Raw genomic sequence first — 17,836 nt, 5'->3', positions numbered from 1 at the left:
AACAACTGTACTTTTGTAATAATATGCAGAAAATGGGGAGGGAGAAAAAGGAGAGAAAGAGAGGAGAATCTCTATACCTAAAAAAATGTATCATACAGAATAATAAAAAAATTTTTTTAAAGATTGGGGGAAAAAAGAACCACCGTTTAGAATTATATTGCCCAATGAAATGCTAGCCCTTGCCAAATATGGCCAGCTATATAGAAATCAGACAAAATCATTAAAACTGCAACTTCAGTCACACCTGGACCAAACAGGTGGTTTGGGGGAGCTACCAAATTGGATAGCACAGACACAGAACTTTTTTTTTTATTACTATCACACACAGGTCTATCAAGTAGCCACCAGCTTGGTTTTAAGAAAAGAATTCTCAGAACATCCACTTGTGCTCTTAAGTTCTTCACTTGGGGGTTCCTAGTGGCAACCTGTGGTTGGAGGAGGAGGCAAAGGCACAGCTCCACTACTCGTTGGTCTGTTCCCTGGGTAAACTAGTATCTGTGCTGCTTGATTTCTTCATTTATAAAATGTGATAATACCCTCGGAGAGTTAAGCAAAATGATTCATGTGTAAATATTTTGTAAACTCCTCAGTTAGATACAAATTCTATTTTTTCATATTGCTTCTCCACAAATACTAACCCATTTATTAAAAACCTCTAGAGCTCCATGGTTTTTAGTTTAAATACTCACTTTCCTTGGCCTGCAATCCCCATTCTGTTTACCATGCCGTATTTATTTTTCTGGGGACTTTGAGAGAGGTGGAAATTTTATTGCTTCTGGCAAGCCTCTAAAGTTGCTGTGGAGTGTCCTAGATTTTTGCTGCAATAAGCAAAGACAATGTCTTTACATTTATTTTGAGATGACCCAAATATTATAATCTGATTATTTTGATATGGTAAAATTTTGGGATATTGTCACTGTTTCTAATGACTTTAGACAAATACGCGGTTTTTTTTTTAACCCAAGAAATAAACACACACAAGTTAGTAGACATTGGGCCCAATGGTTTAGATGCCACTTAGACAAGCTACATTCCAGTTCAGGGAGCCTGAGTTTGAGTTCTATTTCCACTTCCTTTTCCAAATTCCTGCTAATGTGTACCCTGGGAGGTAGCCATAATGACTTAAGTATTTAGCCATCCTGCTATCCACGTAGGAGACTTGCATTGACTTTTTGGCGCTGGCTTCAGCCTTGCACAGCCCTGGCTATTGTGGCATTTCAGGAGCGACCAAGGATAGGCTCTCACTCTCTCGAGCTCACTTTGTCTGCCTGTCTCTCTATGCGTGTACCTTTTTGCCTCTCAAAACCAAAACCAAAACACAGATAAACTAGTAGACTCTCCCCTGAGAGCTGTCTGAGAGAATGTGAGCAAAAAGTAATGCTTGCATGAATGGGAAATGCACCATTCTCAGGCCTGGGGCCTGACTCCAGAGTCCTAATCCAAATTGCTGCACCATTCTTGAGACTGTCTCATGTTGAGGATGGAGACACAGAGTTGACTCCTTTCTGGTGAGTCAAGGCACATCAACGAGTTTGCCCTGATGTTTCCCCAAAGCACCTTAATTACAAAGATCCTGGGGTGGGGCGGGGGGGGGCGGGGCACAGTGAATAGCTATGCCAGATCTCAACAGCTTACCTCCTAAGCCATATTGATGAAACAGTGGTGAATTCGTGTTCTTAATCAACTCAATTTTTCAGAAGCAGCATTTCAAAAGAAACAGGATATGAGGCATAGTGGGATCAAAACTACTTCACTCACCCCCCCCCCCAAAGATATGTAAACATTTTGGGATGACAGGCATCACATTAGTCCCACGGACCACACTTTTCTCACTTTTACTAGAGGAGGCTTCAACACAAGATGTTATGGACAAACGATGCTTTTCAAACAGCTACTTCCCCCCACATTAGTCAATCTGGCATGAGTGAGCATTAGGGTAGCAGGATGTCTAGTGCTTCAAAGAAATTGAATCTATTAGGACCACTTAGAGTCTAACTGCCTCATTTGCGGATATCAGAGGGGACAGGTGGTGTGGTTCATCCTACCAGTAACGGCTGCAACCCGGCGCCAATCACATCCTGCAGGTTTGTTTTGTCCTCTGGGACCACGGTTTGTTTGTACTGCCACTTTTCAGGCACGAAGGGCCACTTCATTTCCTTTGCCTCCTGGAGCAGGATCCTTAACTCACTGGGGAGTGAAGCTGAAAAGGTCAGAGTTCAGTTAAGGAAATTGCAGTCAAAGAAAAGGCTGCTGAGCTACCAGTGTTATGGTGAAGCACCTCGCCGTCCCCCCCTCCCCTCAAAAAACAAACCCAAAACAAAGCAACACTTTTCCTTACCTCTTGCTGATCTGTTGCTTCTGACGCAAAGAATAATAGTGAGGGGGCTCTGTTCAGGGTGGCCCTAGTCTCCTCTGCCCTACAGGTAAACTGGGGTAGTCAGGCATTGAGAAAGGAAGTAAAGCACTTTGGTGACCATCTCTGCATGAAGAATCAGAGAAAGGGATGAAGGAAATATTATTTTCCCTGTAAAATGAGACAGGGACTGGAATGGAATGGCATTTGGGGCCTATGGCAGCTGAGTAATGCAGAGGCCATTTGCACAGCCTCTTTTGCTTCTCTAAGACCTCACCTCATCTCATCCTTTCACTGTGGACCTTGAATCGCGACAACACTTACAACGAGCACAAACAGGATTCAGAATGGGCTAATTCTTTGTGCAATGGCTCCATGTGAGTAGCTGTATTATATTGCTTATAGGGCACCAGAACTTTGAATACTGACATGCAATCTCCTGCCAAAGTTTTGGAAACCAGAACGGTTCTGGAAGCTGAAAGCTTTTCAGTAAGTTTGGCACCCAACTAGAGTTGAGTTGACTAGAGGCTATTTGTTCTACTTGGTGAAATAACTCGGAAGTTTTGCAAACACAATTTTAATGTTGGACTACAATTGCTGCTACACTTTCTGCTAGAGAATAGAGGTCACACATAATACAAATACTTCAAGATGCCTTAACCCTGGAAAATTCTGAATTCTGGAGTAGATGCGACCCCGGTATTCTGAATGAAGGGTTCTGTGTGTATGCTCACCAGTCCTATAATAGGCTTAAACAGCTTAAAACAGCTCCAAACAGCATAAACAGGCTTCTCACATTTAACATATCTCAGATTGAACCCATGCACTGTTTTCTAAGTCTGTTTTCCCTCTATAATCTCCATTCTGATGCATGGCACCACCATTTCCCAAGTTACCCAATCTGAAACCCAGGAATTAGTCTCTTTCTACCCAAATCTAGTTGCTCATCAAATCCTAAAACCCACCTACCTCCTCCTCTTCCTTTTCGGTAGTCTTTGCCTAACTGTTTTGACTGCTCCACATGTACCCACCCCCCTTGGTTTTTTTCCCTAAGAACAAGATGGTCTGGGACATTGCACTACATGAATTCTTGCATGGCTTTCATTTCCTGTTCTTGCCATCTGTATTGCTCTCTGCCAGTGCCTTCAAAATCAAACAAGTCTACCACCTTCAGCAAACATAGCCGCTCTTGGTAGGCCTGGCATGAGCTCACAGTGGAATCGAGATGTCCTTTTCCAAGTGCCCACAAGCCAATCAGATGCATGTTTTTTCGGTATACAGCCCACGGCATACAGGCTCACTAATGACACATGTCATGCCTCATCATTTTCATAAATCACATCACAATGGGTAAAAGACCATCATGGCTGAAAGAGCGGCTTAGTCTTATATCTACATGAGACATGTTACACTGTGCAAAATACACATGACAGAATGAACAACAAAAACAAAAAAAGGTAGAAAACCTAACTTGGCACTGGCCTGCAATTTCTTTGTGTGGACATGCCTCCAACAGTGTAAACATAAGGACGTTTCCTGAGGCAGAAGGACTACTCGGTATTGTGGGGATATCGCAGGGGTCACATCAATGGGTTACCAAGGATACCCTGTAAGGATGATACTGCAATTATCGGCCCCTATTCAGCAGTCCAGAAGCACTGGCACCTGCTCCCTAACAGTTATTCCAATTGAAGGCTGCACCACAGGACTAGGGACTTGTGTGTTCAGATTCTGCTTGAAAATCTGACCTCATGACAATCATAAGCCTGATTTTAAAAAATGATTTATTTTTATTGGGAAGATTTACAGAGAGAAGGAGATACAGAGAGAAAGATCCGCCACCCACTGATTCACTCCCAAAGCTGAACTGATCTAATACCAGCTGCCAGGAGCTTCTTCCAGGTTTCCCACATGGGTGCAGGGTCCCAAGGCCTTAGGCCACCCTCCGCTCCTTTCCTAGGTCACAAGCAGGGAGCTAGATGGGAAATGGAGCATCCAGGACATGAACCAGAGCCCATTTGGGATCCCGGAGCTCACAAGTTGGGGATTTAGTCACTGAGCCTTCACGCACAAGCTTAATTTCTGTATCAAAATTTTAGCAAGTTATTAATAACAGGGAGAAAGATCATGAGCCATCTGCGGAGTCATTTCCCAAATGCCTGCAACAGACAAGACTGGGCCGGACTGAATTCAGGAATCCGGAATGTTCAGGCCAGGTTATACCCTTGGGTGGCAGGAAATCAAATCATTGAGCTTTACCTACCACGTCTCAGGAAGCCAAGGTGGGACTCAAACACGGGCACCACGGCTGCTTGGGACTTAGGCATGCAAATTGGAGGACTTAACCTGCTGGGTCACAATAGCTGACCTTCAGACAGGTGTTTGGAATACATCTCTCTGGATTTCAGCTCCTTCTCAGCCTCGGGGTGGGGGGTGGTCCGGCGAAGTTGTTAGGTGTAGTCACCCATGCTTAGCAAGGACAATGAATAAAAGCCTTGTGGTCCTAAATCTTTGGCTTGCCCTGGCTCCTAAAGGACCCTGTCCTAAAGCTTCTCTCTGGGTACATGCGGCGACTTCCCCAGGTGGCTAGGGGCTGCTCAGGCCTGTTCGGAAAGCACCTGAGGAGGGCGGAACCAAGCGCTGGGCTTGCGTCCAATCAGCGTGCCCACCTTGCGCTCCGGGGCTGGTGCAGCGGATTACAGCCTGTGGCTCTGTGGGGGAGGTTTGTTCCCCCTTGGCCTTATCCCACTCAGCCAGCCCCTGGCAGAGTCCTCTGTCTTTCTGATCCTGACTCCCCCTCCTCCCACCTCCCACAGTTTACCTGCAGGGCCGTGTCCAATTTAGTGATTTTACAGCCGTGATTTGCCTTATCTGGAACTAAACTGATTATTTCCCCTATTCTGTGGCATTTGGTAAGAGAAAAGGAGAAAATGCTTCCCAATTGGGGGCTCAGAATCTTCAAGTGGGGGGAACACAAAGCTTAGAGGAATTTGTGCTTAGGGGACGACAGGGGGTGATGTAGCAAAGGACCAGAGCAAACCATCAGAAGAGACACTGAAACACATACACGCAGCTCCTCAGGAGAAGCAGGACGAGCAAGAGGGTGTGAGCTGGGCCGGGATCCCACCGCTCCGGCAGAGCTAACAGACGCAGGTCTCCAGCGAGCAGGCACACACTGGTGTGTGGTGGGCAAAGGGAGATGGAGCCACTTGGTGAATTGACTGGTTGTAGGGGAGCTTATCTTGGAAGGAACACAAATGACAGGTTACCTGTGCGTTCAAAAGTGCCGCTGAAAAAGGATATGGGCCCTTACACCAGAATGGGGGATACCATAGTCTCCCAGAACCTTTTCCCATTATGTAGCTAGCAGCCACTTAAGAGAAGGGTCTCTTACCTATGTAAGGAAGGGTAAAACACCAAATACAAAGAAAAATATTAAAACCACGTGGAAACGACATACTTGAAGAAATGGAGGAAATTTTAGTCAAATGATAAAGCCAGATTTTAAAAAAAAATTTATTTCGCTCCTAAGATGGCTAAAGAAGAGGTAAAACGTGCTGTAACAATTCTACATTTCGTATCCAAACTTCCCAAAGTAATGACTTATTTAAAACTGTTAACAGCACAAATTATGAAAGAAAGAAAAAGCTGAATACTGAAACCCTGATCATGATGCAATCGATATATATTGGAAGGAGTGAATTTGGTTTGCAAACGGTGTGAGAATATAGAATGAGAGAGGTATTGGTTATCTAAGAGCAGGGACTGGGCTGGTGTGATGACATATTTATGAAAACCATAGAAATCTATAGAAACTGATGAGGCACAAAATTCTGATTTGAAAAAACGTATGTGCCACCATTCAGAAGTTGCTTCAATTTTTTAATAATTGAAATTTATGTGCACCAGCCAACTTGGACCCTTTGTTCTCCTTGAACTAAACTGTTGCTTGTAGCCTCATGTTTACTGAAGCCTAAAATTAGAACTGACAGCAATTCACTACAACAAAGTGGGCTTCCTCCCCGGCCCGTCCGCCAGCAGCCCATGTCCCATTCATGCCCTAGAAATCCACTCATCTCTCGGTGGTCATCTGCCAAGAGAAGAAAAATAGGGCAGAGACGAGAGCGTGTTGTTCAGGCAGGGGAGCGGAGAGTGAACTTTCTGGCTCACCCCTGGTGCCTCTCATCAGAAGCTCACCTCTGCACCGCTGGTCCTCTCTCTTGTCTTCTTCTGACACATCTGGGGCCGCCTCCATCAGGAGATGATCCAGTACTTGCTTGCACTCTTGCAGGAGTGCCGCCACAGCTTTTTGATTATTCATGATGGTTTCCCTCCCTCTACAATGAATCAGGCGTCCCTGGGTCTATAGTGATCAATTACATAGGAGTAGACATTGATCCTCAATAAAGGAAGCCCTTGAAGGCTGAAATACCTGGTGAACAAAAGAGGGGCAAAGATGATTAACTGAACCATCATCAATTATCTCTAAGACTCAAGCAGGGAGAGATAATAGGGCAAACCCATGAAAACACATGTCAACCCCTGAGGATGTTATTAGGGGAGTATGTGAAATGAGTGCAACGCCTGCTCTAGCCAAGCAGCACCTCGAAGGCATCAGAGTGCAAAATGGAGAGGATCGTCGTGCAGACCCTGGTTACCCACAGCGACAGGGTGGAATCACATGGGGGCCAGATGAAATGAACATGCCCCCATGATTTATCTACCTCCTGAACACTTCACATCAGTCCCTCTGCACCCCATTCTCCATACTTGCTGTCTTGGAAGTCCAGGAAGCATCTAGCTAACATTTTCTTCATCTAGACACAATGCATGGGAATATGAAGTCTACCACTCTCACCACCCACTGATGAATTCCCTTATGCAATGTTCTTCATGGTATTTAGTATGATATAATATGGACCAAGATAGGAAGTGGCAGATGCCAAAGTTAAAGCTCTTCAGAGCTGTGGCCTAGTAGGAGAGTTCTCCAAGTTCTCCTATCAGGCCTGCTCCCAGCCCTGGATCTCACGCATGGCAGTGGAGGCAGCAACTCTGTTTGGCATGGTCTGCCCTCAGTCCTGGCCCTTGCATGTGCTGGTAGGTGTTGCAGCTTGTCCCATCCCAGCCTCCTCCCAGCTGCAGCTCCTGCAAGTGTTATGAGGGTTCCTATCACGTGAGTTCTGTGGTCCAGCCTGGGTTGGCCTACCACTGCCTCCAGCTTTCTATGCAAACTGGTGGGTGATGTGGTCCCACAGAGGTGAGTCCACAAACTCCCTACAGAGTTTGCCCCAAGACCCAGTTCTCTCATGTTCTGGTGGGTGCTATGGCACAGTCTAAATTGGCCCATTCCCTGCTCTAACATGCACAGGCAGGTCGTGTGGCTTAGCCCAGCCAGGCATTCCGCAAGCCCCCACTTCTATGTGCACCATGAGTGGCAGGCAGTGCTATTTAGCCCAACCCAGGTCTCCTCTGGAAGCGGGTTCCTTCATCTGATCCAGACATGCCCTCCAGTTTCCTGCCTCTAAACTACTCATCTCTGTTCCCTTGAAAATTCAGTGAGGAGGTCTATGGAAGCCTTGAGAAGTCACTCCTTCCCTGTGAAACATGCCCTTAGTCGCTCCCACTCAAAAATGACCCCCGATCCCCTTTCCCGGGCAATCCACAGCCCCTGGGCTGGGAGCCAGGGTGGCATGTCCTGGCCCACCATGCCCTACCTTCCCCACATATCTTTAAAAATAATAATAATAATAAGATGATGATGATGAAGAAGACAAAGAAGAAACAACAACTCTCCTGGTTCAGTTAACCCAAATTTGGCATTAACCAGACCCAGAATGCCTGCCAGATACTAGCTGCCTTTCTCCCAGCAGTGTAGCACTTGCATACATGCAAGGCAACCTAGGCAGTTGCTTGCAGCTGGGGCCAATGTCCTGTTAAATGCAAGTATCTGTAAGTAATACTGATTTAGGCCACATGCTGGCCCTTAGCCTATCTATGAAAAGAACCTAGCATTAGGGGCTGGTCAGAGTTGACCCCTCACACTACTGCTGTAGAGAAGAGAGGAGCATCACACTAAACTAGCAAGAGGACTAGTATGAGTGAGGGGCCATCACATTCATTTCCCTTTTTGCCATTTCTTGGAAAAGAAAAATATTGAGTAAAACAGGAATTTAGAAGATGGATAAATGTTATTTGGTGACTGAGAAGGTTAAAAACACACTTTGCTTGAAGGAGGGTTGAGGATTCACTTTTCTTCAAGTCCCAGTTTAAGGCAGAAAGAGGATTCTCTTTCCCAGAATACTTTCTGAAGATTTTATATAGAAAGAGAGGTGTAACAAGGACATAAAAAATGCTCATACATGAAGAAAGGGAACCACATTATAATGTGGTCCATTTTTTTTTTTAATTTGTTCACTTTCATTTTCTTTGAAAGGCAGAGACAGAGACACAGACACAGACAGGGAAACCTTCCATTCACTGCATTCATTCCTCGAGTTCCTGAAGAAGCCAAGTTGGGGCTGGGCCAAAGGAGAAGCCTAGAACCAGTCTTGGTTGCCTAGTTGGGTGGCAGGATCCAAGCACAAGAGCCATAGCAGCTGCCTCCCTGGCATTAACAAGAAGCCGACTGAGAAGCAGACAGGCTCCCTGGGACTCAAAACAAGCACACTGACCTGGGATGCCAGCAATCCCAAGGAGCTACTCCACTGCTGGGCTACCTGCCATCTCGTATAAAGTAGCTTTAATAACACATCATTGCTTTGTCAAAAACTTGTAGTAATGTTTTACCAGTGCATCATTCCCTTTGTGCAACAAGTAGCTTTTTTTTTTTTTTTTTTTTTTTTTTTTTTTTTTGTGAAAGCAAGGAATAGAATGGTGATTACAAGAGGCCAGGGCATGGAGACGGGTTTTGAGGTATTTGCCAAAGTATACAAAATTTTAGGTAGACATGAGTTATGAGTTCAGGAGATCTATTAAACATCATGGTGACTCTATTGGTTAATAATGTTATATAAGTATACTTGAAAATTGCTGGGCCAGCACTCTGGCACTGTAGCATAAACTTTGACCTGCGATGTTGGCATCCCATATGGACTGTTTTGGGTCTTGGGTGCTCCACTTCTCATTCAGCTCCCTGATAATGTGCTTGGGAAAGCAGTGAAAGATGGCCCAAGTATTTGTGTCCCTGCACCCACACAGCAGACCAAGAAGAAGCCCCAGGCTTTGGACCAGCCCAGCTCTAGTTATTGCAGCCAATTGGGAAGTGAACCAATGGATGAAAGATCTCTCTCTGTGTTTCTGCCTCTCCTTTTCTCTCTGTAAAATCTGCCTTTCAAATAAAAATAAACATTTTTTAATTTCTGAGAGATTTTAAGTGTTCTCACCACAAAAACATTGAAGGTGAATGTGAAGTAGTGCAAATGTTAATTAGCTTGATTTAACCATGCACTGTACACAAACACATGCACACACACATCACATAAACATCATGTTGTACAACATAAATACAACTTCCATTTTGATTAAAAAATAAAGTGTAAGAAGCAGTATATGTTGATAAATCAGTCAATGTTAGTTGTTCAGTTTCTGTTAATGATTAGTACAGACACTTTGTTGGTAATGAAAGGAGGATCTAGAGATAGGAAACTAGTACACTAGCAGCACTCAACAGACACTGTTGGCTAATTGCATTTCACGCTGTCTTATGAATTATTTGTGAAACCTCTGAGGTTCAGTTGTCTCATCTGTATTTTTACAAAATTTATTGGAATGATTAAGATGCTCCTAGTCCTTGAACTACACTCTTGGCAGCTGTCTGGATAAACCTGGTTGTCTATACTTGATATTTGTTTCTTAAACAGTATTCAGCTTTTTGGAGATCCCTTAAATATAACATTTTGTGTATATTTTACTCCATGACTTTTAAATATTAGCTTGAATTTTAGAAGTTGATGCCTAAATAAATATATCTTATTCTTCTGTTTCCTCACTTCCAACCCTAAGTCCTGATAGGTAGGATCATAAAAGTCTTCCTTTTGTTTCTGTGAACTAGAAAGAGATGAGATCCACGGTCCTAGAAAGATGAACAGTATTTGACCTTGTCAGTAAGGTAAAGTTAGGGCTGGTTAAAGGAGGCTTCCCTGAGGATGTGAGACCTGAATTAAACACTGCAATAGGAACGGGGCTTAATGAAGTTACAATGGTGGGGATGTACATCCTTATGCAGAAGGTGATGCAGAGAATATGAAAGAGGTACATGGTGTCTCAACTAGAGCTAAAAGGCAGAAATTGATAGGAGGTGAAGCTGGAGGGATTGGCAAGGTCTGGATATGCCAGATAAAGAATTTTGTCTTGTCCATAACAATAATGGGAAACTACTATCACAGTGGTGCCATGACTAGATTTACATCTGGACATGATCATTCTGGTTTAGATGTATTATATATTGGGAGATTCAGGGATCGAGGAAGCTAACCACAGGTAGATCAGTTAAGTATTTACTGCCTTAATGCAGGAGAGAAATGTCAGAACTTTGAATCAGAGTGATACTAGCAATGTAGAATAATGGATGGATTTGGAAGCTGTTTTGAGAGAAAAAGCAGTATTGGTTTTGGTTCATTAAGAATGAATCCCAAATCTTCTTAGGTAATACAGACTTAAGGTAATAGAAGGGGGTGGCTCAAGTAATTTGGCTCCTGCTATCTATGTGAGAGATCTGACTTAGTTTCAAGCTCCCAACTTGAGCCGTTCCAGCCCTGGCTATTGTGGACAAGTGGAGAGAGAATTGTCAAACCAGTGGATGATAGTTTTCTCTCTCTCTCTCTCTCCTCAACTTTCCTTTTTCCTTCTCTCGTTTCCTCTTACAGAAAGATAAAGTGTGAATTCCAGTTTCTGCTTCACCATAGCTCAAAAAAATTGAATAGATAATGGCATCATATTGTAAGTAAGAGATCACTGAGGATGGGAAAAGATGTAGGGCACGAGCACCTGTCTTCCACCTGTTCAGGTGGGCTTATGGGGGCCTTGGTGTGTGGGTTTGCAGGGGAACTGGGGAATGGCACTGGAGGGAGGTGTAGGGACCTGGGGGGGCTTGTGCCCAGTCACGCGGACTGAGCCTAGGGTGGTCCACACTTACTTGATCTCCAGCTAGGGTCTGGGGAGAGGGGAGAGCCCTAGGTTAGCATGCTGACATGGTGAAGAATTGTGAATGTTCATGGATCTTGGGTGTATGGAGGGGAAGGGTCCCAGGTCAGCACACGAGCAAGGAGCTTGGGTTGCTGGTGGGCTGGCAGAGTTCCAGGCTGGCACATCACCCCACTCTACCAGAAGATTGGGCTTGGAAATATGGGGTGAGGGAACCCATGCACTCTTGGGCGTAGGGACTGTGGATTGCTCAAAGAAAGGGGTACAGAGATGTGTGGAAGAGAGAACCATTGAGGAAGTGCATTGCAGGAGAGGAATGATTTCTGGGGGACTTCCACTGATAAGTCCACTGTAACTTGCAAGTAAGCAAGGGGGCAGAGACTAAGTTATTTGTAGGAGGGAAGCTGGAGGATCTTTCTTGGTCAGACTGATGCACCTGTCCACATGGGAGACCTGAGCTGGGCTAGTTAGCATCGATGGCCTCTGACACCAGCCAACAGTGCACATTAAAGCTAGGGCTGAGTGCCTACCTGGCAGGACTAGATCACAGTACCCATCAGTGAGAGTCAGACATGGGGTGGACCATGTCAGGATGGGCCATGACACTAACCAGCATGCAAGAAAATCAGGTTTGGGGGCAGGTTCATTGGTGGGGGGAGAGTATGTGGGCCCACCCTTGTGGAACTGCAATATCAACTGGTTTGCTGAAGAGCTGGGGTGGGGAACAGGCTGAGCTAGGCATGACCACGGAACCCTCTGACACTCATGGGTACTAGGGATGGAAAAAAGTCCAGCTGGTCCAAACTGAAGCACCCATAGGTGCATCCAAGAAAAGGAAATTGGGCAGGCCAGATTGCAGCATCCACCAGTTCATACAAATGCCAAGACTGAGGGGGCAGACTATGCCGGGTAAGGACCTAGCTCCCACTAGAACATGTGAGACCTGGGCCTGGGAGTGGGTCTGGTGGAGGAATCTGCATGCAAACTGATTTAAGCCCAGAGCCAGGCTGGGCTAACTGACTATACTAACTGGTGCAAGGATGAGACAGAGTAAGTGTAGGCTGGTTGGGCTTTGCTGTGGCATTAGCTGGCAAGTGCTAGGAATGGGGGCAAATCATGTCAACCTAGGCTGTAAAACTACCTGGAAAGTGCAAGACCCAGGAATGGGAGTAGGTCCAGTGGGGAGATTGTGGGCACCTCTCTGGTGGGCCACAGCTCTTACTGGTGAACATAAGAACAAGGGCTGGGGTGGACCTGGTTAGATAGGCAGTAGCACCCACCAGCATGAGTGTTGGCTGGATAATATGGTCGGTTGGACTGAGCTCAGTTGCAGCATCCATTGGTGTGTACAAAATCTGAATGGGGTGCAAGACAGACTGGACCAGTCTGTTGCATGTACCAGCATGCTCAGGAACTAGGGCTAGGAGTGACCTGGTGAGGGTTATTGGGGATCATCCCAACTGTGCTGCAGTTCCTGTTGGTGTACATGAAGGCTTAGAGTGTGGTGAACAGGGTTCGTTTGGGCTACAGCATCCATAAGTTCGTGTAGGAGATAGGGCTCAGACAAAACTGACCCAACAACTCCAACCACCAGTGTGTACATAGGCTGATGTGGGTGACAGACTGAGCCAGACCCCCGTACTGGCTAGCACATACAGGAGTCAGGTATGGAGTCACTTCAGATGAACTTTCTTTGGAGACTCTGCCAGATTGAACCACTGGACTCAGAACTTCAACCATGGGAAGAATTATAGGATCTGTGGTCTGACAATAGAGTGCAAGTGTCAGAACTGGGCCTCCTCTATTGCTGAAGATGGAGCAGTGGTGGCATGCCTAGATGCCCATGGAGACATGACAACCAGTTCACTAGGCTTTCAGTGGACATCTAGTACCATAACAGATGAACAAACTGGACAATTCTCCTAGCCAAGTATTGACAGCAAGTATCTGGGCAAATGGAGATCGAAAGTGGACTATGTCAGCCAATGGACCTTGGAAGGATTTCCTCATCCTTGGAGTGGCAAGATTGACAGCATTTCAGAACTATTCAAACTACCTAGGCAGTAATCTTGGAGCATGCTCCATATCAGGTGACCCTGGGATGACATTGGGTGACCATTCCGCAACCCCAGGTATTGATGTGGTTAGGATGCCGGGTGCAGCTTCTCTCCTTCTATCCTCTCTCTCCCAGAAACTGGAAGAAGAAAAAGAAAATTGGAAACAATTGTCTCATCCACTTTCCCCTATTCCTTGACCCTTTCCACCCTAATTAGTGGTCCACATGGGCTTGCATCCTTCTCAACTATGGAAACATTGCAAAAATAAAATTTAAAAAGGAAAAGATATAAATATAGTTTATATGTTTTCTTTCTAACTATAAATATGAGTGATATTACCCACTGTAAGAAATCATGTTTTTCCAAGAAAACATTTCTAGACTAGAAATAAGAGAGTTTCAGGATAAATTTTGTTTTGTACTTGTAACTCCTTAAATGAATCAAAGACATCCTTTATACTTTTTGAAAGTTTCAGCATTTTCCCTTTACCCCGTAGAATTCAGGGGAGATAATAGGAAGAAAATAGTGTAACATGAGAAACACTTTGGACTCCAACCATCTGTCCAGACTTGTGTGGTTCATTGTTAGGCGTAACAGAAGCAGAGCCCGGAAACTTCCCTTCAGGCTATGGTCCTGCTTGAAATTTTGGTCAACTTCATTTATAAAAGAATCATTTGCTCCCTTGAACCATAACATTCTGTTAGCTGTACATGGTTTCTAAAAATTGAATAATGGAAATTTTTCTCAATAATTTTTTTGTAAACTGTAGATACTATTTTCTTATTTTACCATTCTATTTATGTAGTTTTCTTCAAAATAAAAGAGAATGTGGGCAAAGAAGAGCAGCGAAACACACAAATGGATAACTCTAGAAAGACACTAGATAACCAACAGAGTGAGAATCACACATAGTAAGGTACGCAGGCAGATACATGGACAAATGTCTTGTTTGATTTTGATGTATGCATTTGTCTGTTCTACCGGTTACCAAAAATTTAGTTGAATGGCTGAGTTACAGGATGATGGACAAGTTAGCCATCATTGATAGGTGATAGAAATGGAACAAGAAGAGAATTCTGATGGGCCAACAAGGCAGTTGGGGGTTTTGGAGCAATTTCTAAGTCACCGAAGACCAAAAGAGATGTCTGTTTCTGGTAGTATGAAAGATTCTTTTATCAACACTTCCAGAGAATCAACTAAAAATATTGGGAAAATGTCTTTTTTTTCTTAAGTCTCTGAACTGTATCACTGAAATGGCTTGAAAGGAAGGATCCATGAGAGAACAAAACATAAAATAAAATCAAAAAACACTAACTTAAGAAAGCTGATAGGGCTAGGTTACTATCAGACAAAATAAACTTTCAGGCAAAGAGCACAGCAATATGGCTTTGCTCACCAGAAGGGCACAGACATTCTCACCTAGTATATGTTCAGTAGTATATCTCCAATATGCATGAGACAAAATCAGAAAGAACCCTAAAAAGTTTGCAAATACATAATAACAGTCAGAAAAATCTCATAGAAATGAATGTATTAATCAGACCCAAAAAATCAGCAATCTGATTGATTTAATCAACACCATTAACAACTCTCAATTAGTAGTTATTTATGAAACAGCATCCTCAACAATTTATAATAAACATTTTGAAGCATACTGGGAACATTTATAAGAACTTAACATCTATTGCTCCATATAGCAAATATCAACACATTTCAAAGACTCAATTCCTGCAGAATTATGCATGACCAAAAGGCAAAAAAGATGCCCAGAAAAAAATCCTCATGTAAGGAATTTAAAAATGCATTTCACTTAACTTGTAGGTCAAAAAAAGCAATCCGTGTGGAATTTGGAAAACAGTACCGTAGAAAGAGACATACTACTTACAGAAACACAAAAAAATTCAAAGTGTAATGTAGAAAGTAATTTACAGTATATGTGCTTATAAAAGAAATATTATGGAAAATATAACAAAAGTAATAAAATGAATTTAAAATTAAACCAAAAACAAAAGGAAATGAATTACACAGAATAAAGTGAAGTAAAAACATTCACTAGTATGATCAACATAATAAATTATTGCTTGTATCAAAAGTCAATAAAAGTATTAAACTTAAAAAGAAGAGAGAGAGAAAATAAGTTAGAAACTAAAATTTGGGGAAAGAATTACAAAAACTACAAAGATATTCAAAAAGTAACAAAATAAAATTAAAAATCAAGGTTTGAAAGCTGATACAATGAGCAAGCCCTATAAAACATATAACCTACAGAAAAGAAAACAAGAAGAAATACAAAACCTATATTGTCATATATTCCTAAAGAATGTAGATTGGAGTTGAGAAATTTTTCTACCAAAAAACCCTGGAAGCATAATTCTACCAACAAAATCTTATCATTTAGTGAACTGATTAATCCAGTCTTAGGTAAAACATCATTTACATTAGCATTAAATGATCAGATAGTGTAATTAAGTAGAGATATTCAATACCCATATCCCACACAAGAGTGCCTGGGTTTGAGTTTTGACTCTGTTTCCAATTCCAGCTGTCTGTTAGTGTGCACCTGAGATGCTACAGGTGATGATGGCTCAAATACCTGCCATTCATGTGGGAGAAAATCTACTAGTGTCAGGCTCCTGGCTTCATCCTGGGCTCGCCCCAGCTCTTGTGGGCATTTGAGGAATGAAAATTTAAAATGGAAGATATTTGTCTCTACTTCACTGTCTTTCAAATAAAATGAAAAAAGTTTTTAAAGTACCACTTTTATGGCATAAGGTATGTAAGGTATAATAAAATAATAGATATAAAGTGTTTAAGTAACTATAATAATAAATGTGCATGATTATTGAACTTACTGTATTGAGAACATTTAGGATAACCTAAATAAACAAGAAGACAATTCATGCTTGTGACCTGAAAAGCACAGAATGGCTCAGATTTGTTCCACAAATTACTATGCAATTTTAATGCAACACTAATCAAAATTTCAATAGCTGTTTATGTCTGTGCGTCTTTGTGTGACCTTATAAGCTAATTCTAAAATTTATAATAAGAAAAAATTTTAACAAAGAAAAATAATCTTGCTGAAAATACCCATGGAAAACAGTGCTATATGCAATGTAATGAATATGAAATTTATTAAATGAAAGCAAAATTATCAATGCTTAGACAATTATCAGTGAACACCTTATAAATAAAATAGCAAGTCCTACAAAAGATCCACGTTTAAGTTGTACTTCAAAAATTTCATGGAAGAGTATGATTTTTAAATATGTTTATCATGGTGCAAAAATTGTTTATTAGGTATTTTCTGTGAATATTTGAAGAACTCACAAATAGATGATAGACACGTTTATCATATAGTTTAATATATAGTGTTGTGGGGCCCAGCATGATAGCGTAATAGTTAAAGTCCTCACCTTGAACGTGCCAGGATCCCATATGGGTGCTGGTTCTAATCCCGGAAGCTCCACTTTCCATCTAACTCCCTGCTTGTGACCTGGGAAACCAGTGGAGGATGGCCCAAAGCCTTGGGACCTTGCACCTGTGTGGGAGACCTGGAAAGAAATTCCTTTCTCCTGGCTTCGGATCAGCACAGCACTGGCCATTGCGGCCACTTGGGGAGTGAATCACCGGATGGAAGATCTTCCTCTCTGTCTCTCCTCCTCTCTGTACATCTGCCTTTCCAATAAAATAAACAAATCTTTAAATATATAGTATTATGGTATTTTTTCTAGCCAGAAACCTAGACTTCAATCCCGGTCTCCCCCAGGATGCACATTATCACGAAGCTGGAACCAGAAGCAGAGTTGGCACGTGAAGCCAGGCACTCAGGTGTGGGTTGTGGGCATTCCAAGCTGCATTCTAAACCAAGGAGCTTAACACCCGCCCTGAGAAATGTATGGAGAGAGAGAAGAGGGTGAGAAGGAAGGGAATGTAGGAGACCCCAAGGCACGTGTTGCATTCTTTTATTTAAATTGATTGTTTGGTCTATGGGTACTCATTGTGTTCTGCACATCTTATATCTATTTTATCATTTCCTGACTTCTATTATCTATTTCACATTTAATGAAAAAAAAAGTAAAAAAGAATAAACCTGAAAGCCAAGCTTAGCAGTATTGAATAGCTAGTGAGTATCAATTTCTGGTCTTAAGGTTGAAACAGTGATTTCATTGAAGGAATTGAGACACATAGTGTTTCAGACCCAAGTTTGGTATAGTGAGAGCAGGAAGTGAGAAAAACCATTCTAACTGAGGAATGGCAAAGACAGAAGCTGTGAGGAAGAGAT

General features: G+C 42.9%; 1 protein-coding gene across 2 annotated transcripts in view; it reads right to left on the bottom strand.

The window, feature by feature from the left end:
- ALPK1 (alpha kinase 1) overlaps positions 1-17,836 on the bottom strand; it is a 110,794-nt gene that overhangs the window by 44,701 nt on the left and 48,257 nt on the right. For both annotated transcript variants that reach the window (XM_058666938.1, XM_058666940.1), the window contains exons 2-3: positions 6,551-6,785; positions 2,046-2,200 (exon numbers count right to left, since the gene is read on the bottom strand). In XM_058666938.1, the coding sequence (XP_058522921.1) occupies positions 2,046-2,200; positions 6,551-6,674 (279 nt within the window). In that variant the 5' untranslated portion in view covers positions 6,675-6,785. The remainder of the gene's footprint in view (positions 1-2,045; positions 2,201-6,550; positions 6,786-17,836) is intronic.

This window comes from Ochotona princeps, chromosome 7, assembly GCF_030435755.1.
Source record: "Ochotona princeps isolate mOchPri1 chromosome 7, mOchPri1.hap1, whole genome shotgun sequence".
NCBI classification, from domain to species: Eukaryota; Metazoa; Chordata; class Mammalia; order Lagomorpha; family Ochotonidae; genus Ochotona; species Ochotona princeps.
Note: the sequence above shows the minus strand (reverse complement) of the source record. Positions and strands in the feature narration are given on the sequence as shown.